The 18,159-nt window shown below is 49.0% G+C and overlaps 1 protein-coding gene across 21 annotated transcripts in view; it reads left to right on the forward strand.

Moving 5' to 3' along the window:
• Nucleotides 1-9,343: 9,343 nt before the first annotated feature.
• Nucleotides 9,344-18,159, forward strand: part of ANK1 (ankyrin 1) — a 312,183-nt gene continuing 303,367 nt past the window's right edge. For 7 of the 21 annotated variants that reach the window (XM_073653976.1, XM_073653986.1, XM_073653981.1 and 4 more), the window contains exons 1-2: nt 9,539-9,808; nt 10,481-10,814. In XM_073653976.1, the coding sequence (XP_073510077.1) occupies nt 10,689-10,814 (126 nt within the window). In that variant the 5' untranslated portion in view covers nt 9,539-9,808; nt 10,481-10,688. Of the gene's footprint in view, nt 9,496-9,536; nt 9,967-10,480; nt 10,815-18,159 lie in introns of those variants that run through there. The other 14 variants (XM_073653982.1, XM_073653984.1, XM_073653997.1 and 11 more) reach the window with 6 other exon arrangements.

Raw genomic sequence — 18,159 nt, forward strand, 5'->3', positions numbered from 1 at the left:
AGGGCAGCCGACGTGGATGATGGGGGTAGCAGGAACCACTCGGAGACGGTACTGTGTAGTTCAGGGTCTTTACTGGTGACAAAGATAGACCCTCCCGGAGTACTGGCTAGCGATTGGGGCCTGGTCAGTCCTTGAGCAGATGGGATCTCCCCTGGCCAGGCGGAGTTGTAGGCCTCCCAAACTAACGATACTCTTCTGGCTACCTTGCTAGAGGCGGGTATAAGTAGCCCACGTCCCTGAGTGTACCGTGTGGTGCTCACCCGTATGGCCGGTGACTCGGGGCCTTCGGGTTTCTGGGCCAGAGGACCTGCAATCCCCTGCCGGTCGGTTTCTGCTGCTGGATAGGAGTTAGTCCCCACAGCCTCGGACTCCGGGTCCGGTGATAACTTCTCAGTCAGGGCGAGCTCTGCAGCTGCCAGCCCCTGACTCCTTGTAACACTGCTCCCACAGAGCTCCTGTTGTTTCTTCCTATATTTGCTTCTTTTCTCTGCTTCTTCTCTACTCACTCACCCTGCCTCAGCCCTAGGTTTATATAGGGGAAGTTCTTCCCCTCCCAGGACTGGGCAGGAGGTGTGGCATGCATAGGATCCCTGACCAAGAGACCTCCCACCTGCTCTCAGACATAACGTTGCTGTTACTGTGGAAAACCAGACCCCTGGGGTGCCACATTCCCCCCTAGTGAAATTTAGTACTCCGGGACTAAACATATTTTAGAAAAACATAACAAGATATAACAATAACAATAAAGAAACACATAAAGGTGGTCACGGCATGTCCGTAACCGGGTGCAGTCTTTGAAGAAAGCAAGGTGTCCATTTCACCAAAACAGGGAGACGTAACCAGGTAGGGGTCTGTCCTGCCCCGAGTCCTTAACAGTCTTTAGTCCGTCCTGGGTTACGCTCCAACTATGTACAAAGGATTCCCGGTAAATCCACCAAGGACTCCTAAAAATAACTAGAAACACATAATTATACACAAGCAACAATAAACAGGTAACCACAAATAAAACAATTTATACACTTCAAATCCTCCAACGTGCGGGTAACTGGCCCCTAGTGGCCCTAGTGGACCTACGGAGCTGACTGTCTGGCCCTGAACTACAGGGTGTAGGAGCTGTTAAGGGTAAAGTGGGCAGCGGTCTACGGGCCCTTTGGCTCACTAGGGATATGGCAGGCTCACTGCAAGCAGAGGGTTGATCCTCCTGGTCTGCTGGTGTGGGGTCTTCTGCCTCCTGGACCGGCTGTTCTTCCAGCTCTACCTGTTGCTCCGTAGGTGCTTGGGATGCTGGTTGGAGGAAGGTGAGTACGGGTACCACAACTGCACCATTGACTTGAGTCCAAGACTGAGGGAAGTCTCCGAGCACAGTACTAACCATATCTTCCCTTTCCTCTACGGGTCGATGGTCTTCTTGTTCCTCTTCAGGGTTCCGTAGCTGTTCAGGACACTTCTTCAGGTGATCCCGGGATACAATGGCTGTGGTCTCCCCTCCGTCTTTACTGATGGTACAGACCTTCGGGTTGTCGTGGCTTGAGGGCAGTACGGTGTACGGGTCCTTCTCCCACTGGTCGTCCAACTTGTGGAGCCGTCTTTTTCTCTTCAAGACCTGCTCTCCGGGTACCAGGGGAACAGCGGGAGCATACTGGTTGTAAGTTTTCTCTTGTCTTTCCCTAGCCTGACAGAGACTTCGCTCCACGCTCTCCTGTACTCTCCGGTACTGCTGCTGCCTCTCTGTGTCCCAGTCTGCTTCTGGTGAAGTGTCCTCGGGTGTCAGGACTCCCATTTCCAGGTCAACAGGTAACTTACCAGGTCTCGCCCTCATTAGGTAAGCCGGGGTACAGTTGGTGGAACCTACCGGGATGTGGTTGTATAGGTCCACCAGATCGGGCAGCTTCTCAGGCCACAGACTGCGTTCTTCCAGGGGCAACGTTTTCAGAAGATCCATTACCACCTGGTTCATTTTCTCACAAAGTCCATTAGTTTGCGGATGATAGGGTGTCGTCCTTATCTTCCGGCAGCCATACAGAGTGCAGAATTCTTGGAAGACCTCCGCTTCAAAGGCAGGTCCCTGGTCTGTCAACACTTGGTCCGGGTACCCGTGTGGACGGCAGAAATGCTGCTGGAAGACTCTAGCTGCTGTTCGAGCTGTTAAGTCCTTGACGGGGACGACAACCAAGAACCGGGAGTAGTGATCCACGATGGTTAGTGCGTAGACGTAGCCACTTCTGCTTGGGGTCAGTTTTACATGATCCAAGGCTACCAGTTCCAACGGCTGCCGGGTGACGATGGACTGCAGGGGAGTCTTCTGGCTGGCACGGTCCTTCCTTCTTAGGTTGCACGGGCCACAGTCTCTGCACCACCTCTCGATGGTTCCCCTCATGCCTACCCAGTGGAACCGCTCGCGCAGCAGGAACTCCAGCTTCTTCCATCCGAAGTGTCCAGCCCCGTCGTGGTATGCCTCCATCACCATGGCTGCGTCTCTTCGTGGCACCACTACTTGCCAGATTAGTTCATGCGTCCGGGAGTTAACCATTCTGCGGCACAACTTCCCCTTGTAAAGGAACAGTCGACTCTTCTCAGCCCACAGTTGCTTGGCTTCCTCCGGAGCGTCTGGGTCAAGGCGAGCCTCTGGCCGAGTCAGCATCTCCTTCACCAGTCGGACGGCAGGGTCACTGTCTTGCGTTTCCTCCCAGTTGTAGTGAGGCAAGGGGTTAAACGTAGCGGCTTGCTTACTCCTTACCCGGTGGGAATACTGGATAGTCCCATGCCGGTGGAACGCGGGGAGTTCGACTTCTTCCAGTCCCTCTGGATCTTCTCCTACGTCCGGTAGGTTTGGCATCCTGGACAGGACGTCTGCGTTGATATTGGAGCGTCCTGCCCAGTATTTGATGGTGAACTCGTAGTTGGACAGGCGGGCCATCCATCTCTGCTCTAGGGCACCGAGTCTTGCCGTGTCCAGGTGTGTCAACGGGTTGTTATCCGTGTACACGACGAACCGGGAAGAAGCGAGGTAGTGCTTAAAGCGTTCGGTGACTGCCCACACCACTGCCAGGAACTCTAGCTTAAATGAGCTGTAGTTCTCAGGGTTTCTCTCGGTGGGTCGCAGTTTTCGGCTGGCGTAAGCGATTACTCGTTCTTTCCCCTGCTGGATCTGGGACAGCACGGCTCCTAGTCCGATGTTACTTGCGTCGGTGTAGAGGATAAAGGGCTGGCTGTAATCCGGGTACGCCAGGATTTCATCCCCCGTGAGGGCCATCTTCAGCTGGCGGAAGGACTCCTCTACCAACTTCTCCCATCTGAAGGGCGGCTTCTGGTTCTTGGCCTTCCGGGACTGGCCTATCAGGAGGTCCTGCATAGGAGCTGCCTTTTTGGTGAAACCGGGGATGAACCTGCGGTAGTAGCCTACCAACCCGAGGAACTGCCGCACTTCCTTTACACTGGAGGGACTTGGCCATTCCTTAATTGCGGTGATCTTATCAGGGTCGGGAGCCACTCCGTCAGCGCTCACCACGTGTCCCAGGTACTGCACCTTTGGTTTCAGGAGGTGACACTTGGAGGGTTTCACCTTTAGGCCGTAGCTTGCCAGAGCTTCGAACACTTCCGCCAGGTGTTTCAGGTGGTCCTCATAAGTCTTAGAATATACGATGACATCGTACAACAGGACCGTCTCGAAGTTTCTATGGCCCAGACAGCACTCCATTAATCGTTGGAAGGTTCCTGGTGCATTGCAGAGTCCGAACGGCATGCAGGTAAACTCGCTAAGTCCCATCGGGGTGGTGAATGCGGTCTTCTCCCGGTCCGCCTCTGCTACAGGAACCTGCCAGTACCCACTAGTGAGATCCAAGGTAGAGAAGAAGTTAGCAGATCTTAAAGCAGCCAAAGACTCCTCTATCCTTGGTAAGGGGTACGCATCCTTGTGTGTGATACGGTTGATTTTCCGGTAATCTACACACATCCTCATGGTGTTGTCTTTCTTTTTGACTAAGACTAGTGGAGCTGCCCAGGGGCTACAGCTATCCCTGATCACCCCAGCCTCCTTCATGTCTCTAAGCATCCCCTTGGCGTGTTGGTAGTGTGCAGGGGGTACGGGTCGATACCTCTCTTTTATGGGAGGATGGTCTCCCGTGGGGATGTGGTGTTCTACCCCCTTGACTCGCCCGAAGTCTAACGGGTGTTTACTAAACACTCTCTCGTACTCTTGAACCACCCGATAGACTCCCTGTTTCTGGTGTGAGGGAGTGGAGTCAGTACCCAAATGTAGTTGCTGACACCAGTCCTCCATTGTTTTCTTAGAGCCGTTACCTTCCTCCGGGTGAGATGGAGGCAAGGGTTCCACAGATTGTATAGCATTTTGGTTAATGGTATATAATTTGGCTAGCGTGGCATACCGGGGCAGGTACACTTCCCTCTTCCCGATATTGATTATGCGAACGGGCACCCTCCCATGGCGTACATTAACCACCCCCCGTGCTGTCAAGATGGTGGGCCTACTGTCTGAGTAAACTGGTTCTACCATTGCCTGGTAATCTCTACCTCTCAGACCAATAGCTGCCCGGCACCAAATCATCATTTCACTTTTTGGGGGCATGGCAATAGGGAAAGGGTCACACATTCTCACGCTACCAATCTCACCGCCGGAGAGTTCCACCTGTTGCCGTCGCATCAGTGCCCGGATCTCTTTTTGGAGCACTCGCTGCTCGCCGGAGCTGGCGTTCTTGGCAACCTGCTGTAAAAGGAAAATCACCTCTGCAAGACAATTTTCAATTACATTAGTTCCTAGAGTTATCTTTGGGTGACTCTCGTGTTTGTCAATGTCTACAATGATCAGTCCCTGTGCTGCCAGTTCAACTCTACCAATTTTAATGGTCACCTCTTTAAATCCGATCTGTGGCACGGGCTGACCATTGCTGGCGATGATACTCAAGTCGTCGTCAGGGTAGCGGGTAATATCCGAGTCATTCCAGTACTGCTTGAAGAGCACGTACGGGATGGTGGTGACCTGTGACCCGGTGTCCAGTAGGGCACTCATAGGAATGCCATCCAGTACCACAGGCAAGACTGGACGTCCTCCCACATATTTGTCGCGCCAGTTCGATGGGCCTGATGATCTTTTTCCTAGGGGTTGGCCCTCTACCCTAGGTTGTGCCAGTTTAAAGGACAGTACCTTGCCATATGTCCGGGTTGATTACAGCGGCGGCAGATGGGTCGTCCGTCCTCGTTGTATCGGTCGCTGGGTCTTCCTCTGGCCGGTGGGGTCCTCCTTGGTCGACGCCACGGGATGTCCTCCGGTCCGGATGCCAGCTGGATCTTCCCTGGAGTGGAAACCTGTAAAGACTGCACAGTTCGGGTTAGCGCAGCAACGCTTTTAGCTAGCTCTTGGACCTGATGGTGCAGGTCTGGAGCCGAGTCATTGTTCAAAGCCTGCGCATCAGCTCCCACAGGCCCTGCCGACAAGGGCGCCGCCTCCTGGTGGTAGGTGGTAGTGGGGCGTCTGTGGGTCACAACGCCACCTGGTGCCGGTTCTCGGAGCACCCGGATGGCTCTGTCCTTGAACTGTGCAAATCCCAGATGAGGGTCCTGTAAGGCCATTGCCCGCAACTGGGTTCGGTGGGCATTGCAATATAAACCCTCTATAAATTGTTCAGTTAACAGCCTGTCCTCGTCTCCCACGCCGTCAGGGTCGGTCTGCTTAATGGCTCTCAGGGCCTCTTGTAGGTTCAGGGCATAGTCCCTTATACTCTCATGTGCCCGCTGTTTGCACCCGTAGAATCTAAGCTTGATCTCGGCTGAGGTACGGGTATCAAAGGTGTCCCTCAGCCGGGTTAGTATCCCTGCGACAGTCCTCCCCCCAGGTGGCCAGGACTTTACCTCCCTTTTGGCTGCCCCGGTTAATTGGGCCACCAGGATGCTTACTTTTTGCTCTTCTGTGAGGGGGTACACCTGGAAGAGGCTATCCAGTTTTTCTCTAAAGTCCTGCAGGGTATGTGACTCCCCTGAGTACTGGGGTAGCCAGGCTGCCCCCGGGATATAGGGCATGGTGAAAGGCATGACCGCAACAGCGGTGGCGCTGGCGGGGGTTGGAGCGGTGAAGCTCTCCTCCGTATCCGACATCCTTCTCCCCCCTAGTGGACCGTGGCCTACCTTGCGATGATCCTCTTCCGTAGGCCGCGGCTCCGCAGTGGATCGTCAGGGTTGAGGACCTTCCGTCGCGCTCCTGTGACGTCGGCGTCTGCTGGGCTCCTTCCAGGACCTTACGCAACGTCCGGACGTGAGGCGGGGCTTCAGTTCTCGCGCGTTTTCGGAGTCCACGCCCCTCTTCTTCCCGCGCGGCGTCCTCAAGATGGCGTCCAATGGCGGGAAAACTCCACGGATGGCGGGAAGAAGGCCGAAGATGGCGCCGGATGGCGGGAAAACTCCACCGATGGCGGGAAGAAAGCGGAAGATGGCGCCGGATGGCGGGAATCTTCACCACGGGTAAGTTTTCACAGTCTTTTTCAGGCACGCAGTACCCGGTGGTTGCGGGCACGAAATCCTGCCGACTACGCCAAAAGTTGACGCGCCCCTGAGCCTGTGTCGCGCTGCGTTGCGCACGCGGGAGCTTACCCGGAGCCGGATCTGTTGAGGGTTGTAGTCTCGTGGCGGTGATCCGGTCCGTGCCCAGGGAGTCAGACTAAGTGGCGCTGTTTTAGCGGTAGATGTTGGACGACTACGCCACCCGTTGAGTGCAGCCAGGGAGCTGCTGCTGCAGGGCAGACCGCTGAGGCCGGTGGTAGGATTGTGCAGCGTGATAGTATAACCCCCAACGGGAGGGGTATGGCCTCAGGGCAGCCGACGTGGATGATGGGGGTAGCAGGAACCACTCGGAGACGGTACTGTGTAGTTCAGGGTCTTTACTGGTGACAAAGATAGACCCTCCCGGAGTACTGGCTAGCGATTGGGGCCTGGTCAGTCCTTGAGCAGATGGGATCTCCCCTGGCCAGGCGGAGTTGTAGGCCTCCCAAACTAACGATACTCTTCTGGCTACCTTGCTAGAGGCGGGTATAAGTAGCCCACGTCCCTGAGTGTACCGTGTGGTGCTCACCCGTATGGCCGGTGACTCGGGGCCTTCGGGTTTCTGGGCCAGAGGACCTGCAATCCCCTGCCGGTCGGTTTCTGCTGCTGGATAGGAGTTAGTCCCCACAGCCTCGGACTCCGGGTCCGGTGATAACTTCTCAGTCAGGGCGAGCTCTGCAGCTGCCAGCCCCTGACTCCTTGTAACACTGCTCCCACAGAGCTCCTGTTGTTTCTTCCTATATTTGCTTCTTTTCTCTGCTTCTTCTCTACTCACTCACCCTGCCTCAGCCCTAGGTTTATATAGGGGAAGTTCTTCCCCTCCCAGGACTGGGCAGGAGGTGTGGCATGCATAGGATCCCTGACCAAGAGACCTCCCACCTGCTCTCAGACATAACATTGCTGTTACTGTGGAAAACCAGACCCCTGGGGTGCAACACTCTCCCCTCTTTTCTTTGTTGTGCCCCATCTGTTTCTGTTCTGACCTCTCTCTACACTCTTTCCTCGCCACTCGTTTGTCCCATCTGTCTCTGATCTCGCATCTCTACTCTCTGTCTTTAGTACTCTTTTCTCTCTTCTTTCATTTCTATGTTCTCTGCTTTCAATCTCTACACTTTTAACTCTGCCCTCTTTTCTCCTCGCTCTTCTTTGCCCTTTATGTTCTCTCTTATCCCTCTCTCTGTCCTCAGCACTCTTTTTTCACTGTTCTCTTTTCTTTCTCTCTCCTTTCCCTTTTATGTTCTCTGTGCTTGATGTCTACACTCTATTTTCCTCTGCACTCTTTTCTCCTATCCCTTCTTTCTCTCTCCTCCTCCTCTATATTCTCTCCTTTCCCTCTGAACTCACTCTATCCTCAGCCTTCTCTTTTCTCCTCTCTTCTTTTTCTGTCTTTTCCCCTTCATGCTCTTCTCTCCCTCTCTCTGTCCTTAGCACTCTTTTCCAACTGTTCTCGTTTTCTCTCTTCTTTCCCTTCTCTGTTCCCTGCGCTCAATCTCTACACTTTTTCCTCTGCACTCCCTTTTCTCCTCTCATTCTTTCTTTATCCATCCCCTTCTATATTCTCTCCTCTCCCTCTGTACTCACTCTATCCTCTGCACTCTTTTCTTTTCTCTCTTCTTTCCCCTTTATGCTCTCCTCTCCCTCTCTCTGTCCTCACCACTCTCTTTTCTCTCTCCTTCCCTTCTATGTTCTCTGCTCTCGATCTCTACTGTTTCCTCTGCTTTCTTTTCTCCTCTCCATTCTCCCTCTTCTTCCCTCTATATTCTCTCCCTCTTTACTCACTCTGTCTTCTGCATTCTCTTTTCTCCTCTCCTATCTCTGTCCTTTCACCTCTCTGTCCTCCCTTCTCTGTGTTCTCTCTCCATTTTCCAGGAAGTACAATCATTGATCTTCAATTGACTGACTTCTCCTCCATCTCTCATTCTTGATCGGTCCTGTTCCCTTTATCTCTGTCTGTATCATCACTGGCATTATTCCTTCTTTCTGCTATCTCTGTATCCTCTCCCTACCTTCTCTGTACAACTCTCTTCCCTGTTTGCTCGTGCTTTTCTGCAGAACATATTGCAGATGCAACACATATTTATGTCTCACATGAGGGTGCAAGGCAATGAAAAACTGAGAATGAGAGAGAGGGGTCTCCGACAAGACCATCCGTCATACCTGGATCCCAGGGGCAAACCCTGTAGTTCCTGGGGCCCAGTACAAAATCTGTTGCAGGTCCCCAGTACCTAACATATTTATAATCCTGCTGTCTTTTTAGGCTTAAAATAGCCTTTGGGATCTTACAATACCTGGGCCTAGGTGACTCTGCTACGAAGGATCCATGGATCCGAGGTTAGAATGTTGACCCAGGGATCCCTTTGAGACAATCAGAAAGAAAGGTGGTCATAGATCTAAACATTTTGGTAAGATTTGTTGACAATGTATTGTCTATGGAGGTGGGGGGCAGGGGCGGACATATGATTGGTGTAACTCAGGTGCCCAAGAGGTAAGGAGGCCCATTTCTACCCAAAAGCAGGTGGAGTTGTGGGACGCTATTGGACTACAAAGGTCCCCTATACTGTTCTTGCACAGAAGCCCTCTTCTGTCTGTGTCCACCAGTGGTGGGGGACATAAATGATGTATTGGTCACTAAAATGGCCATCAGGGTCCCAATAGGGGATCCTCGCCATGGAGTACCGGTCTGCGTAGACTTATCACTTCTTGAAACGCAAATGGAGAAGGGGGAACAAGGAGCTGCCAGACACGTCTGCTGGTGGGATTATTGGCCAGATCTCATCAAAATTCCTCAACATAATCTAAAATATTCTGAATTATTGCATCGGATCAAATCCAAATAGGTTTTTTTTTTTCAACCTACTAATTACGTAACTATGCCGTCTAGAGCTGGAGATCTGAATGTAGACATCCTAAGATCCTTGGAATGTATATACATACGAAGAAATCCTGGTATGTACCCCTCTTCTACCCCCCTCCACACACAGTCTGCAGCAGACGCTGACTAAATGCACACACAAGCGAACACAAACAAAAACATTCACACACTCGAAGGAAAGGATAGATGCAGCCTGAGCATCCACCATCCTTCTGCTCAGAGAGGAAGAGGGGGAGAGAGACGGGAGGGAGAGAGTGCAGGAAGGTGACCAGCATGCAGGAGGAAGCAATGTGTTTCGCCTGCATCAGCAACACTGCAGTGTGAGGGGACAGCACGCAGGCTGCAGGATGCTCAGCAAAGACAGATAGAGGGGAGGAAGCAGAAGAGGTATGTGCTCGGGGATTGCACCTTGTGGGATAGAAGGAGGGAGAGTAAGATGAAAGAGGAGAGAGGTATGTGGTAGGACCTGCATCCAGCAACGGAGAGAGCTATCTGCTGGAATATCTGCCCTGCAGGCATTGGCGATGAGGATGAGGAACTGAAAGGTGAGAAAACAGGATAGCCTGGCTAGGATGATGGGCGATATAGGCAGATAGCCGAGGTATATTATGTCGGAGGAGGATTGGAGATGGACGTCAGAAGGAAAGAGGGATGCATGTGGCATGAGCAGGTGGAGAAGAGGATAACGACAGGACAAATGCACCCAGATGGCAGGGGTACGAGGTAGTGGGTGTCTGAGGAGGGAAAACATAAAATGGGATGATAATGGAAGGAGACAGGCTTAAGCACTGCAGTGAACGCGAGCCGCTCGTGTGATGGGGATAAAGATGTTTGCGTCCCACCGGGGAAGAGACGTCTGCAGGACGCAGTGTGTGCAGTGTACTCAAAAGGCCAAAACGTTCAGGGCAGGTGTAGAGTTGGCGGATGTCCGGCATTGTCAAACCCAACTTTAGGTCTTCCATCTACATGACGAGACCACCTAAAAGCCTCCGAGACGGGTCTGTGTCCGCCAGACGCATGCTGTTAGATTTATGTAACGAGTGTTTTTCACATTCACAGATATGGACCAGTCATAAAAAAGAAGATTCTCTCTCATAGAGTGTGACTAGACAGAAAAGAAATCCCATCCAACCCCACCATATTGGTCTTCAAGCCAAAGGAATATCTACGAGGTGTAAACGGCAATAATTCGACCCCCTACTTTGGGGGTAGTGGGGGTGTTGGAGGTCCCCATTACTTACCGTGGTTCTTTAAGTTTTCAACCAGGATGGCACAAGCCGCCAAACAACTCAAAAAGATCAAGGATGTTGAAGCGCAAGCTTTGGCGGAGCAGAAAGAGAAAGAGGAATCCGACCGGAAGAGAAGAAGTCGATCCCGTGATCGAAAGAAAAAGGTAAGAAACTATAGTAAGGAGACAGCAGGGTGCTGAGTACGCAATAAGTCGGAGATGATGACTACATCAACGCTGCTGAGAGTAATGTGCTTCATGACATCCACCATAAATCATACTTGTCCCATCCAAACATTGAGGATCCTTGCTGATAACTTGTAATGGGTGTGCTCTGTGCAGTAATTTCGGAGGTAGGGTGGCAAAAAGAAAAAGTAATAGAGGTGCAAATCTGTTGTGATTGCAGTGCAAAAGCGTAAAAAGACAAAAGATGCAGCTGTACCCTCCATTTTTATTGCATATTTTATTATTGAGGTCCACATTTGGATCAAAACTGTGTGAGCCCACCTGCCATGACAAGGGGAGGGCGAAAGGGTAGCAGAACAGACGTGGCCTCTCAATTCCTCTTGCTTGTTTTGTGCATGACAGGGTCTAGCACTGTCGGTGAGGTCTTATTAATGATATGTGATGTAGTATCACAGGAGTGTTGTGCTCCTCTTAATATCCTGGCAGCCTTCCCTGCTAACCTGAATGTCTACAATTAATTCACCTGAAATAACTCCTACTTGGTTGCTGCCTCCTTTGCTTGTTCACCATGATGAGCACGGTTTGGAAGCCTCGTAGAAATAATTGCTTTTACATATGTGAGATAAGAGCTGCTGATATTTACGTGATTACATGTGATGGCATTGCCTGTGGTAGGCAACATCTTTAATGGCCTTCTAGGGATTTTTAGGCAAGCAGATGGGGGGTTTAATGAGTGATTTGGCCCTGGAGGACCTCAGATGTCCATGGAAAACAGTGGGCATTGTGAAACGCGTTGTCTCTCCCAGGTTGTTATCTATACGGACCTCAATAAATGACTGAGGAACATGATATCTGAGATGGGTTCATGACCCAAAGGTTAAGGTGGACTTTGGTATTTATGTTGTATCAAGAACATATCGTTGGGGGTTCAACTCATGGCACTCCTACTTATAAGCTGACTTAAGGTTTGTGGCTCTTTTAGTCAGCCAATCAATGGAGGTGTCAGGAGTCAAACCTCCATTGATCTAAAGGTAAAGGATGGGTCAATATAAATATCAACTTCTCAAAAAAGACCCTACATTTTTGGCTTTTTCTGGATCAACACTATAGAATAATAGGTTGAACTTTATAGATTTGAGTCGTTCTTCAGTCCATGTTATTATGGGGATCTCCACACTCGATCATCCCCCTTTGGACCAACAGGACACTCGATCTATCGAAAATACTCATTGGAGGATTGACTTGTTCTTGTATCGATGAGAAATGTCGATGTAAGTGCCATGAACCAATTGATCGTCCAATGTAACAAAAGTGTGCTGCAACAAATGTATAATTTATGCTGTAATACTGCGGAGAGGTTGTTTTTGCGTCATGTCTACCTTTAGTGGATCGTGTATGTAATCCAAATATGTTATAGATCAATAATTCCAACCTATGGGGGATCCTATACTCACATTCCTATAATAAAGAAGTTTGCTGCTACAGGGGAGGTAAATCATTGACCATATCCCGAGGATGTTGGTGTAGTAGGGCTCTGGCAGCAGGGGCAGAGGGTGCTATGGATTCCATGCAGTGATATAGCAGGATGATGGCGGTGGAATCGCACTAGATGGAGCTATGTCATTACACAAATGCACTCGCTGCCTTATACTGCATATACGTCACCTACAGCTTGACGTCAACGTATACTATGGTTATGGACGTCATTGCTGGCAGAAATATTGCATTGTATTAAAGGAGCTTCAAGAAAAGTCTCCCTACAGACACATTTTGGGGCTTTTGTAGAGCACAGATGGCAATGTATATACGGTTCATGGTAAATTAGGGCAAGTTCTGATTAAAGGGGTATTCCCACAATCAGAAAAATAAATAAATAATAAATGCAAAATAGTTTGATTTAGCCAAAATGAATGTATCTGAAACAACCCACAAAGTGCTGCGGATTTCAGCTTTCAGCCGAATCATCACCGGGAGAATGAGCTTTTTTACTTGGGACATAGAGCAACTGTTATCTTCATTGTCACAGCCTTGCGGATTACAGGAAGGGAACAATGACAGAAACAAAACCAGAGAGGTCATTCAGTACTGTAGGAACAAGCACTAACAATTAACACAGCGCCGTCTGAGGTCTACTTAACACAGTTCCACTGACAACATAAGCCTGCAGCTGTTGTATACTCATACACCATGTTAATGTTTTTACCTAGTTAGTATTGGGTATGTCCTCCAGAAGTAGGTATGTCCTCCAGTACTAGGCATGTCCACCAGTACTAGGTATGTCCACTAGTACTAGGTATGTCCGCCAGTACTAGGTATGTCCGCCAGTACTAGGTATGTCCGCCAGTACTAGGTATGTCCACCAGTACAAGTTATGTCCACCAGTAGTAGGTATGTCTGCCAGTAGTAGGTATGTCCTCCAGTAGTAGGCATGTCCGCCAGTAGTAGGTATGTCTGCCAGTAGTAGGTATGTCTGCCAGTAGTAGGCATGTCTTCCAGTAGTAGGTATGTCCACCAGTAGTAGGTATGTCCGCCAGTACTAGGTATGTACACCAGTAGTGGGTATGTCCGCCAGTACTAGGTATGTCCGCCAGTAGTAGGCATGTCCGCCAGTACTAGGTATGTCCACCAGTAGTATGTCCAGCAGTAGTAGGTATTTGCGACAGTAGTAGGCATTTCCTCCAGTAGTAGGTATGTCCGCCAGTAGTAGGTATGTCTGCCAGTACTAGGTATGTCCTCCAGTAGTAAGTATGTCCACCAGTAGTAGGTATTTGTGACAGTAGTAGGCATGTCCTCCAGTAATAGGCATGTCCGCCAGTAGTAGGTATGTCCACCAGTAGTAGGTATGTTCGCCAGTAGTAGGTTTGTCCACCAGTAGTAGGTATGTCCGCCAGTACTAGGTATGTCCACCAGTAGTGGGTATGTCTGCCATTACTAGGTATGTCCGCCAGTAGTAGGCATGTCCACCAGTACTAGGTGTGTCCACCAGTAGTAAGTATGTCCACCAGTAGTAGGTATTTGCGACAGTAGTAGGCATGTCCTCCATTAATAGGCATGTCCGCCAGTAGTAAGCATATCCGCCAGTAGTAGGTATGTCCTCCAGTAGTAGGTATGTCCACCAGTAGTAGGTATGTCCGCCAGTACTAGGTATGTCCACCAGTAGTGGGTATGTCCGCCAGTACTAGATATGTCCACCAGTAGTAGGTATGTCCACCAGTAGTAGGTATTTGCGACAGTAGTAGGCATGTCCGCCAGTAGTAGGTATGTCCGCCAGTAGTAGGTATGTCCTCCAGTAGTAGGTATGTCTGCCAGTACTAGATATGTCCACCAGCAGTGGGTATGTCCGCTAGCACTATGTATGTCCACCGGTAGTAGGTATGTCCGCCAGTACTAGGTCTGTCCGCCAGTACTAGGTCTGTCCACCAGTAGTAGGTATGTCTACCAGTGGTAGGTATGTCTGCCAGTACTAGATATGTCCACCAGCAGTGGGTATGTCCGCCAGTACTAGGTATGTCCACCAGTAGTAGGTACAGTTATATGAAAAAGTTTGGGCACCCCTATTAATCTTAAGCTTAATGTTTTATAAAAATTGGTGTTTTTACAACAGCTATTTCAGTTTGATATATGTAATAACTGTTGGACACAGTAATGTTTCTGCCTTGAAATGAGGTTTATTGTACTAACAGAAAATGTGCAATCTGCATTCAAACAAAATTTGACAGGTGCATAAGTTTGGGCACCCTTATCATTTTCTTGTTTTAAATACTCCTACCTACTTTTTACTGACTTACTAAAGCACTTTTTTTGGTTTTGTAACCTCATTGAGCTTTGAACTTCATAGCCAGGTGTATGCAATCATGAGAAAAGCTACTTAAAGTGGCCACTTGCAAGTTGTTCTCCTGTTTGAAACTCCTCTGAAGAGTGGCATCATGGGCTCCTCAAAACAACTGTCAAGTGATCTGAAAACAAAGATTATTCAACATAGTTGTTCAGGGGAAGGATACAAAAAGCTGTCTCAGCGATTTAACCTGTCAGTTTCCACTGTGAGGAACATAGTAAGGAAATGGAAGAACACATGGACAGTTCTTGTTAAGGCCAGAAGTGGCAGGCCAAGAAAAACATCAGAAAGGCAGAGAAGAAGAATGGTGAGATCAGTCAAGGACAATCCTCAGACCACCTCCAGAGAGCTGCAGCATCAACTTGCTGCATATGGTGTCACTGTGCATCGGTCAACTATACAACACACTTTGCACAAGGAGAAGCTGTATGGGAGAATGATGCGAAAGAAGCCGTTTCTGCAAGCACGCCACGAACAGAGTCGGCTGAGGTATGCAAAAGCACATTTGGAGAAGCCAGTTTCTTTTTGGAAGAAGGTCCTGTGGACTGATGAAACCAAGATTGAGTTGTTTGGTCATACAAAAAGGTATTATGCATGACGGCAAGAAAACACAGCATTCCAAGAAAAACACTTGCTACCCACAGTAAAATTTGGTGGAGGTTCCATCATGCTTTGGGGCTGTGCCGGCACCGGGAATCTTGTTAAAGTTGAGGGACGCATGGATTCCACTCAGTATCAGCAGATTCTTGACAATAATGTTCAAGAATCAGTGATAAAGTTGAAGTTACGCAGGGGATGGATCTTTCAGCAAGACAATGATCCAAAACACCGCTCTAAATTTACTCAGGCATTAATGCAGAGGAACAATTACAATGTTCTGGAATGGCCATCCCAGTCCCCAGACCTGAATATCATTGAACATCTGTGGGATCATTTGAAGAGGGCTGTCCATGCTCGGCGACCATCAAACTTAACTGAACTGGAATTGTTTTGTAAAGAGGAATGGTCAAAATGCCTTCATCCAGGATCCAGGAAATCATCAAAAGCTACAGGAAGCGAATAGAGGCTGTTATTTTTGCAAAAGGAGGATCTACTAAATATTAATGTCACTTTTCTGGTGAGGTGCCCATACTTATGCACCTGTCAAATTTAGTTTGAATGCAGATTGCACATTTTCTGCTAGTACAATAAACCTCATTTCAAGGCAGAAACATTACTGTGTCCAACAGTTATTACATATATCAAACTGAAATAGCTGTTGCAAAAACACCAATTTTTAAAAAACATTATGCTTAAGATTAATAGGGGTGCCCAAACTTTTTAATATAACTGTATGTCCGCCAGTACTAGTTATGTCCACCAGTAGTAGGTATCCGCCAGTACTAGGTCTGTCCGCCAGTAGTAGGTATAGAGATACCTACTACTGGCGGACAAACCTACTACTGGTGGTAGGTATGTCTGCCAGTAGTAGGCATGTCCGCCAGTAGTGGGTATGTCTACCAGTGGTAGGTATGTCTGCCAGTAGTAGGTATGTCCTCCAGTAGTAGGCATGTCCGCACATAGTAGGTATGTCCGCCAGTAGTAGGCATGTGCGCCAGTACTAGGTATGTCCACCAGTAGTAGGTATGTCCGCCAGTACTAGGTATGTCAACCAGTAGTAGGCATGTCCGCCAGTAGTAGGCATGTCCGCCAGTACTAGGTATGTCCATCAGTAGTAGGTATGTCCGCCAGTAGTAGGTATTTGCGACAGTAGTAGGCATGTCCGCCAGTACTAGGTATGTCCATCAGTAGTAGGTACAGTATGTCCGCCAGTACTAGGTATGTCAACCAGTAGTAGGTATTTGCGACAGTAGTAGGCATGTCCGCCAGTAGTAGGTATGTCCACCAGTAGTAGGTATTTGCGACAGTAGGTCAAGCATGTGTACTAAAATCCACCAACTATTTAGCACCAATCTCCTTCTTCCTTTACCAGTGCATGTGTAGTTTTATTTATTACATCTATATAGAAGGGTTCATAGCAGATTTCCCCCCAAAAAACGCATCCCGCACTATTTTGTCAGGTAAAATGACATCCACCATGATGGAAACTGAATGGACCCCATTATCGCCAATGGGGTTCATTATGCAGTGTTGGTTCCTATTATGTCCAAGTTCTAGTACCGGCATTATTTTGGGATTTTTGTTCTTATAACGGTACAGGAATACAATGTTGATATGAATAAAGCCGTACGGCACAGGGCGCATGTAAACCACATACACTTGCCGGGTCACTGTAGAACGTCGCTTCCTGGAGGTTCCTCTTGGTTGTGATACCTGCGATACCACTAGTGTGCACCACTAGAACGACCAATAGGAACATTTAGAGTAAAATACCTTATTACATATTTATTATTATGGTCAGGGTTAACCTGGGAGCCGGGGAGGAGAAACAGAGGACTCTGGGAAATGTAGTTTCTAGAACAGTGATCACATGAGATGCCGAGCAGGACCACTGCTCTGTGCGCAGTCAAGAAGGATGGAGCAATGTAGGAGCCAGAGCGGAAACAGAGAAGGGGATTTGGGCTAGTAGACTATCTTTTCTATGGTTAGGAATAGAATTGGAGCGAATCGATTCGCATGACCCGGTCCAGTGGCCAAGGTCTTTATTCTGTGGCCGGTCTGGAGCCGTGAGAACCCCCTACTTCCACCCAGCATCCGCGGCTCTGTTTTAGATTAGCTGGCCTGGTGTGATGTCACACGTGCGTCACGTCGGCCACTCAACAGAGGATTACTGAGCTGGACTGGATCCTGCAAATCAATTCCTACGTCTCTATTTGGAAAGATAACGTTTCTTTCTTCTAAAAATAACCCCTTTAAGGGCTGTATATGTATAAAGAAAGTTAAAGAAATGTTTATCTATCTCTTAGATCAGGTTTTCATATATCCGGGTTATCCATATCAGTTTTTGTGCCTTAAAGGGAATCTGTCATCAGTTTTTGCTTTGTAATCTGACAGCAGCATAATGTAGGGCCAGAGATCCTGATTACAGTGATATATCACTTAGTTTATTGGGTGTAGTAGATGTGATAAAATCACAGTATTCTGTGCTGTAGATCTATCAGAGCTCGGAATGCTGAGCTGTGTATAACCCCGCCCACACCACTGATTGGCCGCTTTCTGTGTACACTGTATATTGATGACAGAAATCTACCAATCAGTGCTGGGGGCGTAGTTGGACCAGGAGGCATAAAACACCTAGTCCTGTAGTGATAATCTCCTGCTGATAAAACACTCATTTTATTTAAACAGCAAAACACAGTAACACATCGCTAGAATCAGGGTCTCTGTCCCTACTACATGGTGCTCTCAGATTACATAGCAAAAAACTGCTGACAGATTCCCTTTAACTGATGACAGCTGATGTTAAAGTGGGCGCGGAATCTGCATGGCCAGATAAATGGGAACAAGGTAATATTAGTCAATCAGAGATATAGCGGATCCTACTGGACA

This window comes from Phyllobates terribilis, unplaced genomic scaffold (assembly GCF_046119375.1).
Source record: "Phyllobates terribilis strain yellow unplaced genomic scaffold, ASM4611937v1 Scaffold_11__3_contigs__length_659146591, whole genome shotgun sequence".
NCBI lineage: Eukaryota > Metazoa > Chordata > Amphibia > Anura > Dendrobatidae > Phyllobates > Phyllobates terribilis.